Here is a 22,717-nt window from a genome sequence, read left to right as displayed (position 1 = left end):
TTTTCCAAAGGAATGGAGCTCAGGACGTCAGGGATCTGCCTGCTTTTTGACTGACATATACTACATTCCTGGAAACTTGCCCACATGTACTAGGTGCCTCATGTTACATTGTGCAAGGAATGAGACCACCTGGCTCATTCCCAGATAACTTGCTTGGCCTGTGTTTCTCAGGACCTGAGAGCTGCCAATCTGCTTAAGACAGGTCAGATAGTACTCCATAGACTGGGGATTTTCTTTTAAAACTGGGAAGACTGATTGCTGAGGCCAAGAGTAAGTGAGGCCCAAGGTAGCATGATTCTCCCAGGGGGACTGGGGAAGCACAGAGCAGCCACAGCCCTGGCTAGCTGCCTACACAACATCAGGCTCAAGACAAGTGCTTCTATGGCTATTCCCTCTAGGCAATGGAAACACCTCACGAGGGTGTTCTATTGGGCACACTAGTGTCTACAATCAAACTGGGAGAAGAGCAGGACACTGCATGGCCAAATCACAGCCAGGAGTGAGGGACTTCACTGGGTAAGGAAACAGTGCTCACCACGTGAAGAGAACATGGAGAACATGCTCTGCAGTAGTGAACTGGCCATAGATGCCAAGGAAGTGGTTGAAAAATGTGATGTCCCCAAGGAGCATGGCAATCCAAAGTTGCTCCAATAAATTCTCCAGGGAGCCAACTGTGTGTATTCCATTGCTCCAGGAATCCTCTTGTATGGACATGGGTGCATTTTCAATCTGGATGGGTATAATGAGGTGATATTCAAATATAAAACAGAAAAGCTATTTGCCTTTAGAGTGTAGAGAAAAATGCCCCAACATATTATATAGACACACACTCACACACACAAATTGGTAGGGATCTCTTGCTTTAAACAAGGTTCAGTATGGTCTGAAGGGCCCTTGATACCTATTCTGGCAATCACTGTGTCACCTTGGTGATCACCTGGCTTCATGGGACTGTGGTGACCCAACATCTGCCGATTTGTACTAGGCATCACTTGGGGAGGTCATGGAGACTGAGCTTGTGCAAGTTGGGAGACACCAAGAGAACACTCTGCTCCCTGAAGATTTTCCAGATCAACGGGTTTGCTGAGGTTGCTCTGGAATGTAGGTGCCTGGTCCCCTGGATCTACAAAGTTATTGGTCCGCAGTGCTATAAGAGGCTTATTCTCTGAAGTTATACTCTACCCACTCTCTGCCCTCACACAAAACCTCCCCAAGGTGTACTGATATGCTGACCACTCCCCCCGCCGGGTGCCCAGTCCATGTGGAAAACCAGACACAGTCACAACCACACTCTATACCATGTCACCCCAAGGCAGATCTGGACAGCCCATTTTCCTACTTTGAGGAGACAGAGCTGGATTTACACCTGGACCCTCATTTAAGCAGGTGTGTGGCTATGGCCAGTGCCCATTGTTGCTTACAAAATTCAGTTTTCATAGTTGCAGGACCAAGATTTCCATTTTCTTGATGGGTGTCAGCTGGATGGGTCTGCTTTCAGCTGCTAGATCTCACTCACACTTCCTGGTGTGTGACTCCCTCTATCTTCAGCCTGCAGTGGTGAATTGAATCCTGCTCCAAATGAATTTCTTTTCTTGGCACCAGCAAGAGAAAACTCCTAGCTTTTAAAGATTTCTGGTCATATATTGATAATATTCCTTTCTTATAGTTGTTTTTGCCATCCCACATGTACAACTGTGGGAGAAAAATCCATCTGCTTCATAGCACTGAAGATTATGAATTGTGTGCATAGAGGTCAGGGAGAAGGTGGGAAATCTTGGGGACCATACCCCTTCCTTTCACAAAAACCTATGATGACTTAAATCTGTGAGCTTTAAAAGCTTTCTCCAGAGTGCCATGGACAATCTAAATTCCTTTTTGCCCCAGATTGCCTCTGTCATCATTCTTCTATTGTCAAACCTCCCCCAAGGTAGCATCTCCTGGCATAATCCCCCAAATGCTCCCCTGTATTTGCTGAGCTCCATCACACCAGTCTCAGGAGCTGCAGCTGTTCCAAGTTAGATCCTTGGATCCTCTTTGCCTGTAGACAAATACATGTTGTTGAACACAGGGGAGCACCTGCCGATTTTCTCCAAGGACAGCCCATTTATATTAAGATATGTTGCAATTATTAAAAACAAAATAAAACAGAACAACAACAAAACTGAAGACAGCGCAATTCCCAAACCTACCTACACTTGGTGGAATTACTTAAAAGCCTAAGAGCTGACAGTCCTCAAATTTCTACCAAGAGACCAGAAATTAAGTTCTTGCAGTTTGTCAACTGGCCCCTGAAACAAAGAGAAAATTGCGTCTAATCCTCAGTTCCAGTTTTGTTTAGAGGCAGGAAACAAAAACAATAAATAATAAAAAGGGTATTACAGGCAGAATCTGAGAAATGATATGACGTCCTGTTCTAAATGATCACAGTTGCTCATTTGTCACAGAGCCTGGGTGGCCTGGTGATGAGTACTATATAAATTATAGGCTCTAAAATGCTTTATTTGATCTTGGATGACATAATTCCTGGTTTGTGTTTTTAATAGATGTCATTTGATTTTTTTTTCTGGATCTGTGTATCAGTTAGTACTTTTTTGTTGTTGCAATTAGCTGAAAACCTCTACCAACCTATCTTATTAACTCCAATTGACTTGGAGTTTTTTTCAAACTAATAAAATAACTGAGTATTTTCAGAATGTCTCTGTAAGTTAATTCTAATATCATAGAATAACTTCTAGTAAGTAGGAAAAAACTATAATATGTTCTGAAAAAGCTTGTGTCCCAAATGGCAAAATTATGCCTTCCATAATCTGGAAACAGAAGATAAGATCCATCCCTGCTCTCAGGATTCTCATTACTAAGAGATGGAAATGATATGATTGCTTAGAATGGAGAATTCATTAAGGAATTTAAGGCTAGGACTTGATAGAATTGGAACAACATACATGAAAAGGACCGTTCATGACAGCAAGTGTCTCTCTTTCTTTCTGATCAGCATACATCTGGAAATATTTAAACTGCTATTCAGTGACACTTGACAATGATCAAGACTTCTGTTCTTCCTTTAAGACATATCTGTTAATTCAGATGTTAAAAAATTGAATCTTGTTTCATCAATGCTCTTTATACAGCTCAAAAGGCAGGGAAGTTTCTCACCAAAAATCTAGAATTTGGTATGGTTATGTTTTCTCCTAGGTGACATTAACTCCTCATTCACCTTCAGTGGCTCTAGTGTCCTCATTATGTTATCTTGTATCATGGCAGTCCTGCAGACAAATTAAGCCCAAGCAAAGACTGTGGCCTCACATTCAGGACTGACAAACCATAGTTTCGAGGGTTGACATTAGATATGAAAAGGTAATTTCTCAATATCTCACCCTCAATTCCTCTTTAATTCTCCTGAAGCTCTTATAAAAATGTATCTTAGCTATTTTCTCCAGTGGGATGTTGTATTGTGGTTACTATCACAACTATTTTGCTATGTGCAATGAAATTAACAGAGATTCTATTTGCTGAAATCACATATAGACAGCAGAGCTCTCTGCCACATTACCAAACGAGTACAGCTGCCCTTCAATAATTCTTTAAACTCTCAAATGTCTGGAAATAATAGCTGGAATATTACTGAGCTGTGACTGAAGCACCATTTGTGCTAAACATGACAGCGCACAAATGATACTCCTCTATAAAAGTTCAAACTACATTAATCTTTTAGGGAGGCTCATTGACTGGGAAGAAGGCTTAGACATAAAATAAAGACACTGAGTTCCCATTCAGGAGAGTTTTTCTGGTCAGGATTTCTAGGAACAAGTGTAAGGCGAAGTCCATAGTTAACCCTTTGTGTTTAGGATATGATCAAGTGAAAAGCAAGTGCAATTCTAAGAGGAGAGGTTGAAATGATGAGGCAAATTTCAATGGGAGGAAAAATGAGCTTCTAGGATTGAAAAATTAAAACCAAATAGGCATTAAATGGTTGCAAAAAATAGATAATATCATTGCTGTTGAGAATCTTAACAAAAAATGTGAGAGTTTCCAAGTTGATGTTCATGGTTCCAGCCCTTACCATATTGCTGTTTGGTAGGATGGCACACTTGTAGGTACTCTTTCTGGTGTCATTTTCACTTATCTTAGGACTTCACAAACAAGAAATAATTGCATGAACATTTCCTTCTTTTCCTGGGTTTCTAGATGTGGCCAGTCAGCAGGGCAGTAGTGCATATCAGAAGGTAAGAACAGGAGGTGATTTAATCAGCATGAACCAGGGTAGATTCAATGTAAGGTGATACTATGTAGCCTTTTAGTACTAGCTTTTAAAAATGTATAAAACAAGAACTTTGCTTTCTTTCTAAAGTAAGCTGGGTGTGGTCGTGCACACCTATAGTCAGCTACTCTGGAGGCAGAGATCCAGAGGATCATCACTCTAAGCCAACCTACCAACCCTCAGAAGTTAGAAAGACTCCATTTCAACAAACAAGATAGGTGTGCTGATGCAGGAGGCAGAGGTAGGAAGAATGCTGTCAAAGGCTGGCACTGGGCAAAAATAACTAAAAATAACTATAGCAAAAAATGGGGTGGAGGTATGGCTCAAGTGGTAGAGTGATGTTCTAGCAAGCATAAGGCCCTGAGTTCAAATCCCAGTAGCACCTCTGCAAAAAGTATAGAAATAATATGTATTCAATGTATAAAACATGCAACAATGAATAAAAAACACAAAGGAAAAGTTATCTGTCACCACAGAGTTCGGAGAACGCTGTCACTAACATGATGACATGTATCTTAGTTTTCTTTTCTATGGACAGACCAAGTATCATTTTATTGATTGCCTTTTTACTCAGCAAGGTAATTTATTTCCTTATGTTAAGAAATAAATAGGGCAAATCTTTCCCCCACAAAAGACCCTATTATTATCAGACCACAAACTCTAAAGTTGATACAGGAAAGAGTAGGAAATACTCTGGAGTTAGTAGGTATAGGTAAGAACTTTCTCAACGAAACCCCAGCAGCACAGCAACTAAGAGATAGCATAGATAAATGGGACTTCATAAAACTAAAAAGCTTCTGTTCATCAAAAGAAATTGTCTCTAAACTGAAGCGAACACACACAGAGTGGGAGAAAATATTTGCCAGCTATGCATCAGACAAAGGACTGATAACCAGAATATATAGGGAACTTAAAAAATTAAATTCTCCCAAAACTAATGAACCAATAAAGAAATGGGCAAGTGAACTAAACAGAACTTTCTCAAAAGAAGAAATTCAAATGGCCAAAAAACACATGAAAAAATGCTCACCATCTCTAGCAATAAAGGAAATGCAAATTAAAACCACACTAAGATTCCACCTCACCCCTGTTAGGATAGCCATCATTAGCAACACCACCAACAACAGGTTTTGGCGAGGATGTGGGGAAAAAGGAACCCTCTTACACTGTTGGTGGGAATGTAAACTAGTACAACCACTCTGGAAAAAAAAATTTGGAGGCTACTTAAAAAGCTAGACATTGATCTACCATTTGATCCAGCAATAGCACTCTTGGGGATATACCCAAAAGACTGTGACACAGGTGACTCCAGAGGCACCTGCATACCCATGTTTTTTGTGGAACTATTCACAATAGCCAAGTTATGGAAACAGCCAAGATGCCCCACCACCGATGACTAGATTAAGAAAATGTGGTATCTATACACAATGGAATTTTATGCAGCCAAGAAGAAGAATGAAATGTATATTCACTGGTAAATGGATGGAATTGGAGAACATCATTCTGAGTGAAGTTAGCCTGGCCCAAAAGACCAAAAAAAAACCATGTTCTCCCTCATATGTGGACATTAGATCAAGGGCAAACACAACAATGGCATTGGACTTTGAGCACATGATAAAAGTGAGAGCACACAAGGGAGGGGTGAGGATAGGTAAGACCCCTAAAAAATTAGCGAGCATTTGTTGCCCTTAACACAGAGAAACTAAAGCAGATACCTTAAAAGCAACTGAGGCCAATAGGAAAAGGGGAGCAGGAACTAGAGAAAAGGTTAGATCAAAAAGAATTAAACTAGAAGATAACACACATGCACAGGAAATTAATGTGAGTCAACTCCCTGTATAGCCATCCTTATCTCAACCAGCAAAAACCCCTTGTTCCTTCCTATTATTGCTTATACTCTCTCTACAACAAAATTAGAAATAAGGGCAAAATAGTTTCTGCTGGGTATTGAGGGGGTGGGGGGAAGAGGGAGGGTGTGGAGTGAGTGGTAAGGGAGGGGGTGGGGGCAGGGAGGGAGAAATGACCCAAGCCTTGTATGCACATATGAATAATAACACAAAAAGACTCTATTATTAATGCTTTATTACAAAACTTTGTTATTTATTATAAATGTAATATAAAATTTAAAAAATATAAAAATTTATACAAGAAAATAAAAGTCACCTGAAATGTTGACAACCCAGTCAACATTTTGGGGAAATGCCTTGATTTATTTTTAGCTTTAGGGAGCTAAGTGGGATCTCCTGGATTCTGTAAGGTGACTGACTCCAAATCACTGCAGAGACAGTGCTGGAATTTCTTGGAGCCCAGATTGAAAGCCAGTGGACAGCAGACTATACAAGGCCTGCTTCAGCAATCTCTATATGGAGTGATAGGAGTCTAAAATAAGCCAGAAAAGGCCTCAGAAGGAAGCTGATGTGTAAATCCAACAGGACGTAGTGACAGAAGGGAGAATGGTGGAAGGAGAAGAATATTCCATAAGATTGTCTGCATTTCTGACTTGAGTCCTGCTGTGGAAAAAAAGAAAGAAACAGAAGATATTTTTACTTCTCTACCCTCCAGTCTCCCATGTTAGCCAACAAGCTTGTGATGTTCCTGGAAGATACTGGTGCTATGATTTAAATGTGGTTTGACTGAATCTCATGCTGAGGTTTTGTCTCCAGTGCAGTAAAAGTGTTAAGAGGTAGTGGAACCTTTAAAGGTAATCAAGTCATTAAGAGAGATTCATGCAGTTTTTGCAGGTGGATTGGTTACCAGGAGAGCAGTTTGTTATAAAGCAAAGCCACCCCAAGCATTTTCATTTCTATACACACACCCACTTGATTTTCACTTTTCTGCCATGTTAAGACACAGACCAAGGCAGTTGCCAGAAGCCAAGCAGATGCTGGATTTCTCAGCTGCTATAACTCAAAGCCAAAACAAAGCTTTATTCTTTCTAAATCATGCAGGCTCAGCTATTTTGTTATAGCAAAACAACCAATGGACTAAGACACCAAGCAGAGTTCTGGCTTTGCAGTTTATTCTCTAGCTGCTTCCTCTCCTAGAATGCTTTTCCCATGGATACCAAGTTAGCCAACTTCTTTCCCTTTTTTTTTAATGGTACTCGGGCTTGAACTCAGGGCCTACGCTTTGAGCCACTGTGCCAGCCCTTTTTTGTGCTGGGTATTTTCGAGATAGGGTCTCGCAAAATATTTGCCAGGCTGGCTTTGAACCATAATCCTCCTGATTTCTGCCACCCGAGTAGCTAGGACTACAGGCATGAGCCACTGTTGGCCAGCTCCTTTCCCTTTTCACCTCTCTGAGATTTCTCTTGCCAGATTATCTAATACTGTAACATATCCTCCTCCACCATGGTGTTGACCTTCCTGACCTTACTTTACTTTGCTGTTTCTTAACATGTGTCATGTAACCTACTATCTAATTTATTTACTTAATGTTTCTTGTTTTTCTGTCTCCACCAGGTAAGATGTAAATTCCTTGAGGGGAGGAAATTTTTATCTGTTTTGCTCTCAAGTACCTGGGAATAGTGTCTGCCACACAAATAACTGTGAAACTAATATGCAATTAATTAAATAATTGAATAGTATTGGAAAGTTTGGAGATGGCTGTATTGAAGGGTGAGATAATGACTGGGGGACATTAGGTAAGAAGAGAAGAATGATTTAAGAGCTGTTGCATAGAATCTGGGAGAAATGAACCAGAGATGTCTGCAAGATCCTGTAGGAAAATGACTCCCTGACTTTTCACCATCGAATTATCCTGTCAATTATTTAAAAATTCTTTTCTCTCAATAACATATCAACATGACTTACTAACTTAGACAGATTTATGCAACTAGGTTAAAAGAGTCTATAATATTGAGGTTCAATATACATTCAAAACTTAGTCAGAGCCAATTGACCTGTTGATTTGGGAAGCAAGACAGAAAATTGTTTATTTGGTAAGTTCTGATTTTCCACGTCAGAGGAATCCTCGCAATATTACTTTTCTATTTCCAGCTACCATCAATATATTTCAGGACTGGATGTTTCCAACTAAGGATTAAGGTACAAATGGTGACTTTTAGATGCCAATCAATGCAGTGATAACAGAGACCAATATTGTAAATAAAGATTTTCTATTACATAAGCATATGGAGAGGATGTTGATTTTGCAGTTTAGCCTCACATATCACAAGAAAGTCATTTCTGTATGCCTTTCAGTCTTGTCTGTGGCACTGAAATGGTGAAGAACATCCCTGTCTAGATTCTTCACTGTCAGCAATGTGTGCTGTGTGACAGTGACAATAAGCTACTTCATGATGAGTAAATATTTTGTAACTGTTCTCTGACTTGCATTTGAAAGAATCTAACCAGTTTTGGTCTGGAAGCCTCCCTCCTTTCCTGCCACCACAACCCCAAATCCTGCATTTGACTGCTCAAAAGCCAATAGATCAAGCTCAAATGTCCACATTCCTCCTCCAATGATGAATCCCATGTACCTGGAGAGCCATTTGGCACAATTCTCAGACTTCACACTTGACTCGCCTTTCTTTTTCCTTTCTCTGTTTTGGACATGGGTGTTTATTATTTATAACTTTTATTTACATTCATCAGAAATATATAAATTCAATATTGGTTAAAGTATTTCTAAACTGACTCCACTTTCTTAGCTGATTCTTCTGAATGACATGCCGATATCATGTCTTTTCACACACTATCAGGCTCTGGGCCATCAAGATCTCCAGTTTGAGAGTATTTGCTTTTCTTTTTCAGACAAATTTTTTTTGAGACAGAGTCTCAAAAAATATATAGCTCAGGCTGGCCTTGAACTCATGATCCTCCTGCTTCATCTTCCCTGAAACAAATATTTTTTATTTTTATTTTATTCATACCTGCATACATTGTTTGGGTCATTTCTCCACCCTTCCCTCTGCCCCCTCTCTTGCTCCCCATTACCCCTCATTACCAGGCAGAGACTATTCTGCCCTTATCTCTAATTTTGTTGTAGAGAGAGTATAAGCAATAACAGGAAGGAACAAGGGTTTTAGCTGGTTGAGATAAGGATAGTTATACAGGGAGTTGACTCACATTAATTTCCTGTGAGTGTGTGTTACCTTCTAGATTAATTCTTCTTGATCTAACCTTTTCTGTAGTTCCTGGTCCCCTTCTCCTATTGGCCTCAGTTGCTTTAAAGTATCTGCTTTAGCAGAAGCCTCCCTGGACCTGTGGTTCATTGTGTATGACTTAGTTGGGGATGAAAGCTATGAGGTGATCCAGCCCTTCTTCCTGTCCCCAGGGGCCCTGTATGTGCTGGTGGTCAATTTGGCCACCTATGAACCACGCTGTTTTCCCACCACTGTGGGCTCCTTCTTGCATCGGGTGGGGGCCCGTGTGCCTCATGCCGTGGTGTGCGTTGTGGGCACTCACGCGGGCGGGGAGCGGGTGCTGGAGGAGAAGTGTCTGGACATTCACCGCCAGATCGCCCTGCAGGAGAAGCGTGATGCACAGGGCCTCAGCTGTCTAGCTCAGGTGGCCGACGAGGCCCTGGCCCAGGACTTTGAACTGCGCTCTGCCAGCCCCCATGCGGCCTACTATGGTGTTTCGGACAAGAACCTGCGGAGGTCCAAGGCCCATTTTCAATACCTGCTCAACCACCGTCTGCAGATCCTCTCCCCGGTGTTGCCTGTTAGCTGCAGGGACCCTCACCAATTACAACGCCTTCGGGACAAGCTGCTCTCGGTAGCTGAGCACCAAGAAATCTTCCTCAACTTGCATGGAGTCCTGCCGAGGTCCTGGCAGGTGCTGGAGGAGCTGCACTTCCAGCCACCTCAGGCCCAGCGCCTTTGGCTGAGCTGGTGGGACTTGGCTCCCCTGGGCCTGCAGGCAGGTCTGACTGAGGACCGACTGCAGTGTGCCCTTTCTTACCTGCATGAGAGCGGCAAGCTGCTCTACTTTGAGGATAGCCCGGCCTTCAAGGAGCGTGTCTTCCACAACCTCACCCGCCTCATCGACATCCTCAATGTCTTTTTCCAGAGGGATGCCTCCTTGCTGCTGCATAAACTGCTCCTGGGGACCAGTGGAGAGAGTGAGGGCGAGGGAGATAGCTCCCCAGGGATGGCGCTGCCCAGCCTGGGCCAGGACCTGCTCCAGGTCACCCAATTCCATCATTATGTGGAAGGCTTTCTGCTGCATGGACTCCTGCCAGCCCATGTCATTCGATTGCTGCTTAAGCCTCATATCCAAGCCCAGCAGGACTTGCAGATGCTGCTGGAGCTGCTGGAGAAGATGGGACTCTGTTACTGCCTCAATAAACCCAAGGGCAAGCCTTTGAATGGGTCCACAGTTTGGTACAAGTTTCCATGCTATGTGCAGAACGAGGTGCCCCATGCAGAGGCCTGGATTAATGGGACCAACCTAGCTGGGCAGTCTTTTGTGGCTGAGCAATTGCAGATGGAGTCTAATTTTCCTTTTACCTTTCCACCTGGGTTGTTTGCACGCTACAGTGTCCAGATCAACAGCCATGTGGTGCATAGGTCGGATGGTAAATTTTAGATCTTTGCATACAGAGGGAAGGTTCCTGTGGTGGTGAGTTACAGACCTGCTAAGGGGGTCCTGAAGCCAGACACCCTGTCCATTTCCAGCCATGCATCGTTACCAAATATATGGACTGCATGGCAAGCCATCACCCCTTTGGTGGAGGAACTGAATGTCCTACATCAGGAATGGCCTGGACTGCACTACACCGTGCACATCCTGTGTTCTAAGTGCCTTAAGAGAGGGTCGCCCAATCCACACGCTTTCCCAGGTAAGCGGAGAGAGGGCTGCCTCTCCTGTGGTGCATTTCAAGTTGCATTTTTGGAGACATTTATTACTCATGCGACAGAGAGTTTACTTAACACTCACAGGCTTCCCAGGAAAGCTTTTCAAGGGTAAATATAGGGATATCTGGGGACAAACCCAAGGCAGTAAGTACCTGAGCAATATGAAATACACATGTGTATGACATGTGAAATACATGAGACTCATGTCATCCTCTCCTCACAGGAAGACTCAGACTTCCAAAGTCAAAACATCTCCCATCTCCCTTTCTTTCTTCTCCATTCAGACACATTTTGTGCAAGGAGATTTCAGGTGGTTAAACAGAAGCTGGGATGTGTGTGACATTGGCCACTTGCTCCATCTTTGCTGTCATGCATATAGACAGATGTGGAATGGAGGCGTCTGAGTTGTGTCGGTGGTCATGTTCTTTTGTTTAAATTCAGAGCGTAGTAACCATCGGTTCACAGTGAGGACTTACTTTTCCTAAGACATTCCAGAGAAGGCGGCTCTGTAATTGGGTGAGTGATGGATGAGTAAAGACAAACATTTCAGACTAATGCATGACTAAATCCTGAGATTGCTGTTTCAGCCAGCACACTCCAGGGCATGACACGAGATGACTGAAGTGTCGGAGGGGAGTTTCCTCTGGTATTTCCTGGCAATTTGAACTTTATAGACATCTTAGGATTTGTTTCTTGGGAAATGTTAAGAGATGGGGCTTTCTGGCAGTGGTTTATCAGAGAGGGAAGGGACAAAAAAAACCTGACAAGAATCTTCTGGGAAGTGTTTTCCAACAGATTTTATTTTTCTTTTGTAAACCATTATAGGCAAAGTGGGAGAATTCCAGGACTAGTTGTCTGGGATTTTTTTTTAAGACTTTATTTTTTTAAGAGCAATTTTAAGTTTTCAGCAAAACTGAATTGAAGGCATTGAGACTTTTCTCATGCCCCTACTCCCATACATACACAACTTTCCTCCCCACTCTGTTGTCCACACCCTGCACCAGAGGGGTGCCTTTCTTCCAATGCACGAACCTGCATCAACACATCTTACCACTCAATACAGTGTCCACTTTACACTAGAGTTCACTCTGTGGTACATTCTGTGGGTTTGGGCAAATGCATAATGACATGTTTCCACCACTGTAGTGTCATCCTGAGTAGTTTCACTGACCTAAAAATTCTCTGTGCTCCACAAATTTTTCCTTCTCTCACCTCTCCCCTCAATCCTGGCAACCACTGATCTTTTTACTTTCTACATAGTTTGCCTTTTCCTTGTCTGGGACTTTTTGAGGCTGGGTTAGTAAGTCTCAAACAGGTCTTTGGCTGGGAAGTGTCTGTTTCCTCATCTTTTGTGCATCAGGCTTGGTTAACAGCATTACAAGTGTCCTAAGCACAAACCCTGTTTTCCACCTGGGTCTGCCACCCCCAGAGTACACTGAAAAGTGATGAAATGGAAGACTGAAAGCCATTGTGATCTTTGTCCTGGCCTGAGTGGCAACAAGAATGCAGCTCCTTATAGTATCAGGAAGGAACTGGAAACCAAAATTTCCAAAGGTAATGGCTTCTTGTTGCCCCAGATCTAGGCTATGTTTAATTTTTCTTTTGAAAAAAAGCCACCATATTCAGTTACCGGTCAACTGAGCCATTCATTCTGTATGATTATCTGGCATCTTGTCACAGTCTCTGGCTTGGTGGACTCTTTGGTTTGTTTTATAAGTGACCATTGTGTTTTCTTCATGGAAGTAAAATACTGTTTTATTGTATTACTAAGTTGTATAGAGTGGTGGTTGGGAGGTGGGAGGTAAGGTTCACGGGGTGGTTTACTGAGGCTTAGTCTAGTGATGGATCACTAGTAAAACTAGTGGTACTGGGGCTGGTGGAGTGGCTCAAGTGGTAGAGCACCTGCCTTGCAAGCATGACTCCCTGAGTTAAAACCCCAGTACCACCAGAAATCTCCCCCGAAAACCACAAAAAATGCTAATGGTGTTAACAAAGGGAAAGACATAGGTTATTGAACAAGTAAAGATCTGCGCAGAGGAATTCCAAGAACTGTGAGAAGTAAACCATGTGGCTGGAGGTTTTTTGTTTTTTTTTTCCCCTAACTTCAGTTCCTTAATTTTGATTTTAAACAGTCATAAGTTCCACATACTAGCTTGTATTGAGGTGTAGAAACAAGCTCATTCTCTTGTTATGTTTTGCCTATGTGCCTTTCAGATGAGACACACCTGGTTGGCCACCCAGGCAATAAAGGAGAGATTATTTTTTCATGGAGAAAAAGAAAAAAATGGTTGAAAATTTGTAAAAACCTTCTGTATTAAATAGGAATAAATTATCAGTTTTTAAAAATAAAAAAAAATGTATCTGCTTTAGTTTCTCTGTGTTGAGGGCATCAAACAAATATTTAAGTGTACAATACATATGGTTAACTACAAACACAAGACTCTATTACAGATCTCCAGAACTTTCTCATCTTGCTTGACTGAAACATTACAGCCACTGTGCAGCAACTTTCCATTTTCTACTTCCCAAGTCCCTGGTAACTACCATTTTGCTTCTATGAGTTTGACTACTTTGAATAGCTCATATAAATGAAATCAAGTGGTACTCATCCTTCAACTTAGTATAACACTTAGTATACTAAGTGTTATACTTAATATAATATATTCTTTTTTTTCAATTAAAATTAATAAAAATATTTTATTGAATTTCAGGAACTTGGTACTTTTTTTAAAAATTTCAAATCTTTGCACATAGATCACCACTCTACTTTGTCTAGAATTGCAGCCGTTTGGACTTCAAGATTGTCGCTTCTCTCCTGTGTCACAGAGAATAGACAATCCCAAGTTCTGACACTTGCTGTCCCTTTTGACCATGACTAAAGCTACTCTGTGACCCCAGCAGAGGAAAACGAGGTGAGAGATTTAAGGAGACCAGCTGTCCACATGCACATATTCTGCATAAATGAAGAGGGCAATCCACACTCTTGGGATGCACTACATACTCAGGGATTTAGGTGAGTTTCCCTTGTGTTCTTGTTTGGTTCAGGGCAGAGCTGAGAGCAAGGTGCTAGTCCCTGAGGGAGCTCAGAAGTTTGGCAAAGACCAAACAGAGACATCTTGAGAGTAAGACACTGAGGAGCCACTATGGAGCTGGGAGTTGTGGTGGAAAGGAAAGACAGCTCTGTGGCAGCCATGAGCAGCAGGTGCTGAGCAGAGCTGCAGTGGCAGAAGCCCAGCACCCTGGTGTATGGGGTCTCCTGGAAACTCAGCTAAACACAAAACTCAAACACAGTGACCTAAACACTGGAGAGAAAACCTGGGCATGGTAGTTTGTTAAGCCATGATTCTTCTTCACAGCCTTAGATTCTATGAGCCAAAGCAGCAGCAAGTTGTGTATAGCAGCGAGTAGGAGAAAGAGGAGCATCTACTTCATTCTGGAATCAAGACTGAGAATACCACCTTCAAAGCATGTAAGAAACAACCTTCCTCCTATCTTTAAAATTCTGAAGTTGGGCATTTTTCTGATCTGTGACCCCAACAGAAACAAACCCTTCCAGACCCACAGTCTGTTTTAAGTTTAGACATAATCAGTCAACAAACTATGGTTACACAGGGAAAGTACCCAAGTCCTTCTGGATGGTCATGTGCTGAGGCTCAGATGTCTCTGGGAAGCACAGCCCACCTGCCCTCCTGGCTGGCAACAGAGCACTATGCAAGCTGAGACCGAGAGATCTGGACCCATGCGCAGGACACACCATATGCCAAAGAATTTTGCAAACTGCAAACCTTCTGAATAAGTGCGCATTCCAAGGCATCTTAAAGTGCATGGAGGATGCAGAGTACTGCACAGAGGGCTCTGAAGGCGGACTTTGCTACTGGCACACACGGGCTCACTCATATTTTTTTATAAATCCAGCTAGTGTGCAGTAACTTCATAATTTTAGTACGTATCATCTGTAGTAACATGTGACAGCTCCATACTGTGGGGTGACACACAATACTTAGAACAGATGTATATTTGGTCTTTATGTAAATAATAAATGTTTCAAAATTGCCTTAATATACCATTCTGAGCCATTTCATTCCACCAGGAAAATACAGGTTTCTTTTCCCTCTCTTTAAAAAAAATTAAATACCAAAATAACTACATTAAAATAAGTAATGTTATGATGATGACATTAAAAAACGCACAATAAGGCTAAAGCCCTCTCTGTCCTACTGCTGCCCAGCCCTAACCTGGAGCACTCTGGAAGGTGAGTGGCGCTGTTCCCAAGGATGGTGGGTTGAAGCAGCCGCCTCCTACCTCTGCTTTCCTTCCCTCGTGATTTCATTTCTGGTAGGATGGTTCTGAGAGACCAGGAAAACCTCCCACTGCAAATCAGAACATGGCCAGAGGCCTCCAGCACATGGCGGCAGGACGCTTGCTTCCAGACCCTCTCGTTACCTGGCAACGTCTCCTCCACAGTGCAGGGGCTCCTGTCAACTGGGAAAACTGCAGCACAAAAGTAGACATCTGGTCAGACGATGCCAGGCCCGGGAAGGACACCTACAGTATCACAGGTACCACGAGAGATCTGGGATCTTGGCTTGAAAAGGTATATGATGAAGACTGACTCTTTTTACCAAAGGAGGAAGTAAGGGTTCTGTTGTTTTAAACATACACGATACTGGGGAGATTTGTTTTACTTAAAGTGGGAAATTATGCCAGGGACAAAGTTAACAAAAAGAAAACACAACAAAAACCAGCAAGAAGAGCAGGTCGTGCAGCTCAGATGCATCCTGGCCTTCCCTTCTGTCCCGCTGCTCCCTGGCCTCATGGGTCCGTGCAGCTGCAGTACCATCTGCCCTATAACTGACCAGGGGAGGTACTGGGGGGATTAAATTCATCAAGCAACTGCTCTACCATGGATACGTGCAGGTGTCCTACAGGAGCACCATCTGGACGTTGACAGGACAGACAAGAGCAAACCATTCCATGGGCTGAAAGCAAACCACAGAAACAAACAAAATGACATTGCCTTTTTCCCTAAAAGAATTCACATGAAAGGTCCTGTGATTCCAAAATTTCCAGAGTAGAAACGGAATGATGTGAAATGTCAAAGACCTTATTATTGTAAAGAAAGTACACCTCAAAATATTCTAATTCCACATGTGAACAACAAAATACTGTCTTGTCTCCTGTGAGGGTGGTGGGTGGCTCCAGCCCTGTCCTTGGAGGACAGCCCAGTCTTGTGAGATCCACCCACACAGGTGCTGACTGTTTGTCCTCACATGAGGCTCTGTCCTCCAGGAAGGACCAAGAGTTCTTGCTCATAGTTAAAAGTGGAGCCCACAAGCAGCAGCCCAGCAAGTGCTCCCCGCTGGGGTCTGTTCAAGTGTGACTTCTGTCTTTAGGTAGGGAGTTTTAAGGCCACCTGGGTTTTCAGTGCTGAGAGGTGAAGTCCTGACCTCAGGGCCCTTTACCCACTGAGAGGAGCATGGCTGAGAGGTGACAGCTCCTTTTGGCACCACTAATGATGTTTTAAGTAAGAAAAGCTCTCCCAGCACTAGTTTTGGGTCTCCTTTTCCCTCACGGTGGCTGGTGACACGTCCACACTTAGGGCAATGACGATGCTCTCACTGTCTTCCACTTTGATCCGCTTGAGCTCTGGCTGCTCTGTCTGGTCACCGTTCTGGCACTTTGTGGGCAGGGACGCTGATGCTGATGCATGGGTGGCCAACATGTGTAGGGACTTGCTGCTGCATTGTTCGCCTGGCTGTGCACTGCAGTGGGGACTGGTGTCACATGAGTCCCATTCTGTGTTACAGTTCTTATTGGAAGCTGGTGCTGACCTACAGGTGCCTGCTGTACTATGGTGACTGTCTGGACAGGGGTGCCCTGTGACACCTGGATGATTCGGCTGGCAGTGCCTAGTGTGGCATGGGCAATTGTGGGACCAGGCTCTGCTTTCACTTTGACTTCCCTGTGGTCTCCATTCTCTTGTGGTTCAGCCTTAGGAGGAGCCAGCACCACGGCCTGAGTAACCACAGCTTGTCCAGCAACTGTGTATGTGTTTGCTGGGGCCAGTCCAGCCACACTAGTGACTGACACCGCTGGTATCTGGTGGACAACATGAACTGTCTGCACGACAGGTGGCTGGGAGGTGGAGGTGGTCACTGGGGTCGCAACAGTGTAGGTGACAGGCTTAATTGCTGGGGGTAGCTGCTGCTGGATGGTGATTAAGACAGGCTGACTAGAGAGAGGTGACCCTGGTGCACTCTGGGCAAAACGTGCCTCCTGGATGACAGCAAGTTTGGACTGTGAGCCTCCAGGCTCAAGTTCCAGGGGGGCTGGTGACCCTTCCCTGGACAGGCTCTTGGGGGGCTGGGCACCACTGGAATGAGCAGACAGCACTCCTGTGTGGTTGGGAGAAGCTGGGTCACTCCTAGAGGACAGTGGCCCCAAAGGGGTTCTGAAGCAGGGCACACCCCGAGGCCGCGGTTTTCTGAATGCCTGCTCCACCAGTTTGCTCTCAGAGGCAGGGTCTATCTTCCAGAAGGAGCCTTTGCCTGCTTCTTCCTGGGAACGCGGCACTTTGATGAACTGATAGTTCAGAGAGACATTGTGGCGGGTTGAATTCTGCCAGCCCTTGTCTGCAGTCCTGTAGCGTGGAGAATTTTTAGTGATGTGTGTATAAATTCCATTTAGGGTGAGTTGTTTATCAGGAGCCATTGTAATTGCTTGGACTAGCAATCGTGCACAGGAATAAGGTGGCTTTGACTCATCCTTTGGACTGTCTCCACCTGAAGCTTCCTTTTCCTGTTCTGGCTGCGAATTGTCAGCCATTAAATTGAGGTTGGATGGCATCACACGCCTCATTTTGTACCCTGAAGACCCTGGTCCCCCGGAGGTGGGGGTGGTGGGGGGGAGGGGAGCCCTGGATAAGCAGGAGTTCGCAGCACTGATGGTTCCCTTGGGGCAGGGGAGGGGACTGATGAGGTGGGCCATGGTATCTGGAATGTTGATGGTCAGGGGCGAGATGCGTGGCTGCACAGGCGTCACTGGTGATTCAGGTGCCTCCTGCTTCTCCCTCTTCTCACTGGACAGGGCAGTGCAGGTGATCTTGATGTTTGTGCTCAGAAACCTGAATGTGCACACTCGCGGCAGCTGCAGCGGCGGCGCCCCACGCCGCGGGAACACGCCGTCCACGAACACGCCGTTCTTGCCGAGGCAGCGCAGGTAGAAGTCGCCGCTCGCGTCCGGGCCGCGGCGCCCTGGCCACCACCCGGGGGCGTGAAGACCTCCAGGTGGCGCCGCGAGATGAAGCTCGAATGGCCCATGCTTACATGCACCGAGCCCTGCGACGAGTTGCTCCCGATGGTCACAGAGCACTTCTTCATGAGGTACTCGAACTCACGGTCCTCGAGCCGCCCCCGGCCCCGCAGCGAGGAGAGCGGCCTCATATAATATATTCTATGTGTATCCATGATGCTATATACGGTGAGTCTCCCACTTTTTATGGTAGAATAATATTCTAGTGTATGTACAGGCCAGAAATAACAATAAAATTACTGGGCTGGGGATAGGGGTTAAATGGTAAGTAACTGCCCCGCAAGTGCAAGGCCCCAAGTTCAAACCCCAGAACCACTAAAAACATGACAATATGATCCATAAATATCACTTCTGGGTACTTCTCCAAAATAATTCAGATCAGTATCTTACCCCATGCTCCCCGCACGCCTCACTCGCAGGCTGCTGGGCTGCGATCTACCGGGGCCTGCGCGCCATGGAGTGGAGCTGCTCCTGGAGCGGCGGTGCGCGGCCGCCTCCTCTTTCCAGCACCCATCTTTCCAGGGCCGCGGGCTTCCTCTCAACCCCACGGCCACCGGGGACTGCGAAGGAGGCATGGACACGGAGGAAAGTTTTGTGTTCCCTGAGTACGTCCCGGAGCTGGAGCCCGCGCCCAGCCCGGAGGAACAGCTGCAGGAGCTGCAGCAGCGGTGGGAGGAAGAGGAGCGACTGAGGCAGCAGCGGCGGGAGGACAGGCTTCAGCAGAAGGTCCAGGCAGGCCGCCTGGCACCCCCGGTGATGGAGCGCCCGGATCCGCCAGTGCCGCCCAGCGGCCTGTTCTGCTCGGGCTGCGGGGCCGAGCTGCACTGCCAGGACCCGCGCGTGCCGGGCCACCTACCCAACGAGAAGTTGTGGTGCGCTGCGCGGGGAGATGGCGGGCCTGCTCAGCCCGTGTGCGGGCGCTGCTGGCTGCTGGTGCACCATCGACGCGCCCTGCGCCTGCCAGTGAGCCACGAGCAGTACCTGGAGCTGGTGAGCACCGCGCTGCGGCGGCCAGGGCCCGCACTGGTGCTCTACATGGTGGACCTGCTCGCCCTGCCGGACACCCTGCTGCCCGACGTGCCCGCGCTGGTGGGCCCCAAGCAGCTCATCGTGCTGGGGAACAAAGAGGACCTGCTGCCCCAGGACGCGCCCGGCTACTTGCAGCGGCTCCGGGAACGACTCTGGAACGACTGTGTCGGTGCCGGGCTCCTGCTGGCTCCTGGCCACCAAGGGCCACAGCTTCCTGAAGGGGACAAGCCACTGGACGGAGAGGAGAATTCGAATCCGTCGGCCAGGTCGCGCACCGTGGTCAGGGACGTGTGGCTGAGCAGCGCCAAGACCGGCTATGGGGTTGAAGAATTGATCTCTGCACTTCAGCGCTCCTGGCGCTACCGCGGCGATGTCTTTCTGGTCGGCGCCACCAACGCCGGCAAGTCCACTCTCTTTAACACACTTCTGGAGTCTGATTAGTGCACCGCCAAGGGCACCGAGGCCATCGACAGGGCCACCATCTCCCCTTGGCCAGGTACTACATTAAACCTTCTGAAGTTTCCTATTTGCAACCCAACCCCTTACAGAATGTTTGAAAGACAAAAAAGACTTTAAAAAGATGCAACTGAAGCTGAAGAAGATCTTAGTGAGCAAGAACAAAATCAAGTTCATCGCTTGAAAAAGCATGGTTATGTAGTAGGAAGAGTTGGAAAAACATTCTTTTATTCAAAAGAACAGAAGAATGAAGCTGCCTTTGACTTTGATGCGGATTCACTTGCCTTTGACATGGGAAGTGAACCTGTTGTCGCGCACAAATCCACCAAGTGAGTAGAATTGGCGCTACAAGATGGGAGAGATGCCCACTGGTTTTATGACACTCCTGGAATTATGAAAGAATATTGTCTTTTAAGTCTTCTAACAGAGAAAGAACTAGATATTGTTTCGCCAAGACATTCCATTGTTCCAAGAACTTTTGTGCCTAAACCAGGAATGGTTCTATTTTTAGGTGCTGTAGACCGCTTAGATTTCCTGCAGGGAAATCAGTCAGCTTGGTTTACAGTTGTGGCTGCCAACTTCCTCCCTGTGCACATCACTTCCTTGGACAAGGCAGATGCTGTGTATCAGAAGCATGCAGGTCATTCATTACTCCAGGTTCCCATGGGTGGAGAAGAACGAATAGCAGAATTTCCTCCTCTTGTTGCTGAAGACATTACACTGAAAGAAGGACATGGGGGCTCTGAAGCAGTAGCTGACATCAAGTTTTCCTTTGCAGATTGGGTTGCAGTAACACCTTATTTTAAGGACAGACTTCATCTCTGAGTCTATACCCCTCAAGGAACAGTTCTGACGGTCCGACCCCCGCTGTTGCCATATATCATTAATATCAAAGGACAGCACATCAAGAGAAGTATGGCCTATAAAACCAAGAAACTTCCTTCCCTCGTGTACAATCTACACAAGAAAAGCCGATAAATGTTTGAGATGGACCTGATTCACAGTGGATGTTATCCATGTTGAACATGGCAATATATGTTGAAATTGAAGTTGTATTAAATGTAGCCATCTGTTAACTACAATGAGCATAGCAAAAAAAAAATTAAAAAAAATAAAATCAGTATCTTAAGGAGGTATTTGGACTCCCATGTTCATTGCAGCATTATTCACTATAGTTAAGATAAAGATATAACCAGTATGTCTATGAATTGAACACATGAATTGAAACATCTTTCCTTCCCTTCCCTTTCCTTCCTTTCTTTTCCCTTTTCCCTTTCCCTTCCCTTTGCCCTTCCCCCTTTCTTTTCCCCTTCCCCTTCCCTTTCCTGACAGCTTTTTGCTATGTAGCCTAGATTGGCCTCAAATTCATGATACTCCTGGCTCAGTTTCCTGAGTGCTGGGATTACATGCTTGTGCCATCGTGCTAGTGACATCTTTTCTTACTGACATTTCCAGTCAATAAGGTCTTCTTCAGCAGTAAGGTTTTCCTTAAGAGCTTTGTTTTCCCCTCTCAACTCCCATTCTTCTCTCTCCCCACCCTCCAAATTTCCATATCGTAGTAGAAGTCAGAAGCATAGAAATTATCCAAATTCTCACCATTATCCTCCTGACCATATCCAATCCAATCAGAAAACCTACCTATAAATGTCAGTTCAGTTTTATATCTTCTTACATCTCCAATTTGACCACCTTCATCCCCCTAATCATCTCTTTAGCCTTCAGTTCCTTTAATCCACTTTCTATAGGGGAAAAAAGATCAACTTTCTTAAAACAAATTGGATAGGATCTAGCTGTGTTTAAGCCCTTTAGTAGTTTTTTTTTCATGAAGAATATAGGTCTTAAAGACAAGGACCTGTCTTGTTCACCATTGTATTTTCAGAACTTTGGTCAGTGCCTGATATATAGCACATGTCTAATAAATACTTTTATAGAATTAAGAAAATTTGAAGATTTATGTTTTTTTTAAAGTGAGTTCATCATCTTTTTAGGAATCACAACAGTAAGTGTAAGGATGAACTTTAGAGATTATCCTGTTCAACCTTCTTTTATATTTAATTCTACAGTACACTCCTGACCAAACTTTTGGAGTTATTTTGATGAGAGAGAGTCCTTGTCTCAGGCTCTTCTCTGATCATTTCCCAGCTTCTGCTGCTTTGCTCTTGACAGCATCTCCTCAACTAGGTTCTTTCCTCATTGTTTCTACAGACCACATTCTATATTCATCCCTGTGTGTTCAAATTATTGGGAGACTATTGTAGCTCAGTTTCTTCTTGGTTCATTTTCTTATAGTGTTTGTTACTGGGATAAATTTTCTCAGATATTTGTTTGCTTGCTATTTTTATTTTTTCCTTTTTTGGGGGTAATGCTGGGATTTGAACTCAGGAACATGTGCTTCCTAGACAACTGCTCCAGTTTGCTATTCTATTTTAGAATTTACTTGCTTGATAAATCTAAATTTCTTTGCTTAAGGTGAAGACTTGCCCTGTCTACAAGTTGAATTTAGGTGATCCAAGTTGGGGATTAAGAATCCAGGCAAAGCTGCTGCTGAACCTATAGAGGAAACTGGCCATGAAGCATCAAAGTAGGGGTTAAATGGACTGAATGAGGAGTCAACACTCAGGGACTCTCTAAGGCTTTACGGGTCAAATGAAAAGGAGGTTTCTGCTGGTAAATGGTGGGCCATGGGAAGATGGTGTAAATAAAAATTCTTCATGAACTGACCCAGTGCCTCCCTGCAGGATGGGGTGCTTGTGGGGCTTCATTCATCTTAGTAAAAAACCTGCCCTGATCTGAGTCTAGGCATGGGAAGCCATTTACATGAGGGTTCCAAGTAATGTATAAGAAAGGCACTTAGATATCTT

At 44.7% G+C, this 22,717-nt stretch overlaps 2 protein-coding genes and 1 pseudogene across 2 annotated transcripts; 2 read left to right on the top strand and 1 right to left on the bottom strand.

Annotated features, from left to right (window-relative positions):
- Positions 1-549: 549 nt before the first annotated feature.
- On the top strand, positions 550-12,018 carry LOC109701749 (malignant fibrous histiocytoma-amplified sequence 1 homolog). Its single transcript, XM_020187243.2, has 2 exons — positions 550-641; positions 9,423-12,018. The coding sequence occupies exons 1-2, from the start codon at positions 550-552 to the stop codon at positions 10,789-10,791; spliced, it is 1,461 nt and encodes a 486-aa protein (XP_020042832.2). The 3' UTR covers positions 10,792-12,018.
- A 2,936-nt stretch (positions 12,019-14,954) lies between these two features.
- On the bottom strand, positions 14,955-18,463 carry LOC109701748 (forkhead box protein K2-like). The gene is made up of 2 exons (XM_074052647.1): positions 18,328-18,463; positions 14,955-18,286 (listed from the first exon to the last, which is right to left on the bottom strand). Exons 1-2 carry the CDS (start codon positions 18,437-18,439, stop codon positions 16,656-16,658), a joined length of 1,743 nt encoding a protein of 580 aa, XP_073908748.1. The 5' UTR covers positions 18,440-18,463; the 3' UTR covers positions 14,955-16,655.
- A 301-nt stretch (positions 18,464-18,764) lies between these two features.
- LOC109701747 (nitric oxide-associated protein 1 pseudogene) lies at positions 18,765-20,886 on the top strand (annotated as a pseudogene).
- The last annotated feature ends 1,831 nt before the right edge of the window (positions 20,887-22,717 follow it).

The sequence above is a fragment of the Castor canadensis genome, chromosome 13, assembly GCF_047511655.1.
Source record: "Castor canadensis chromosome 13, mCasCan1.hap1v2, whole genome shotgun sequence".
Taxonomy (NCBI): domain Eukaryota; kingdom Metazoa; phylum Chordata; class Mammalia; order Rodentia; family Castoridae; genus Castor; species Castor canadensis.
The sequence above is the reverse complement of the archived record's forward strand: the minus strand, read 5'-3'. Positions and strand labels throughout refer to the sequence as shown.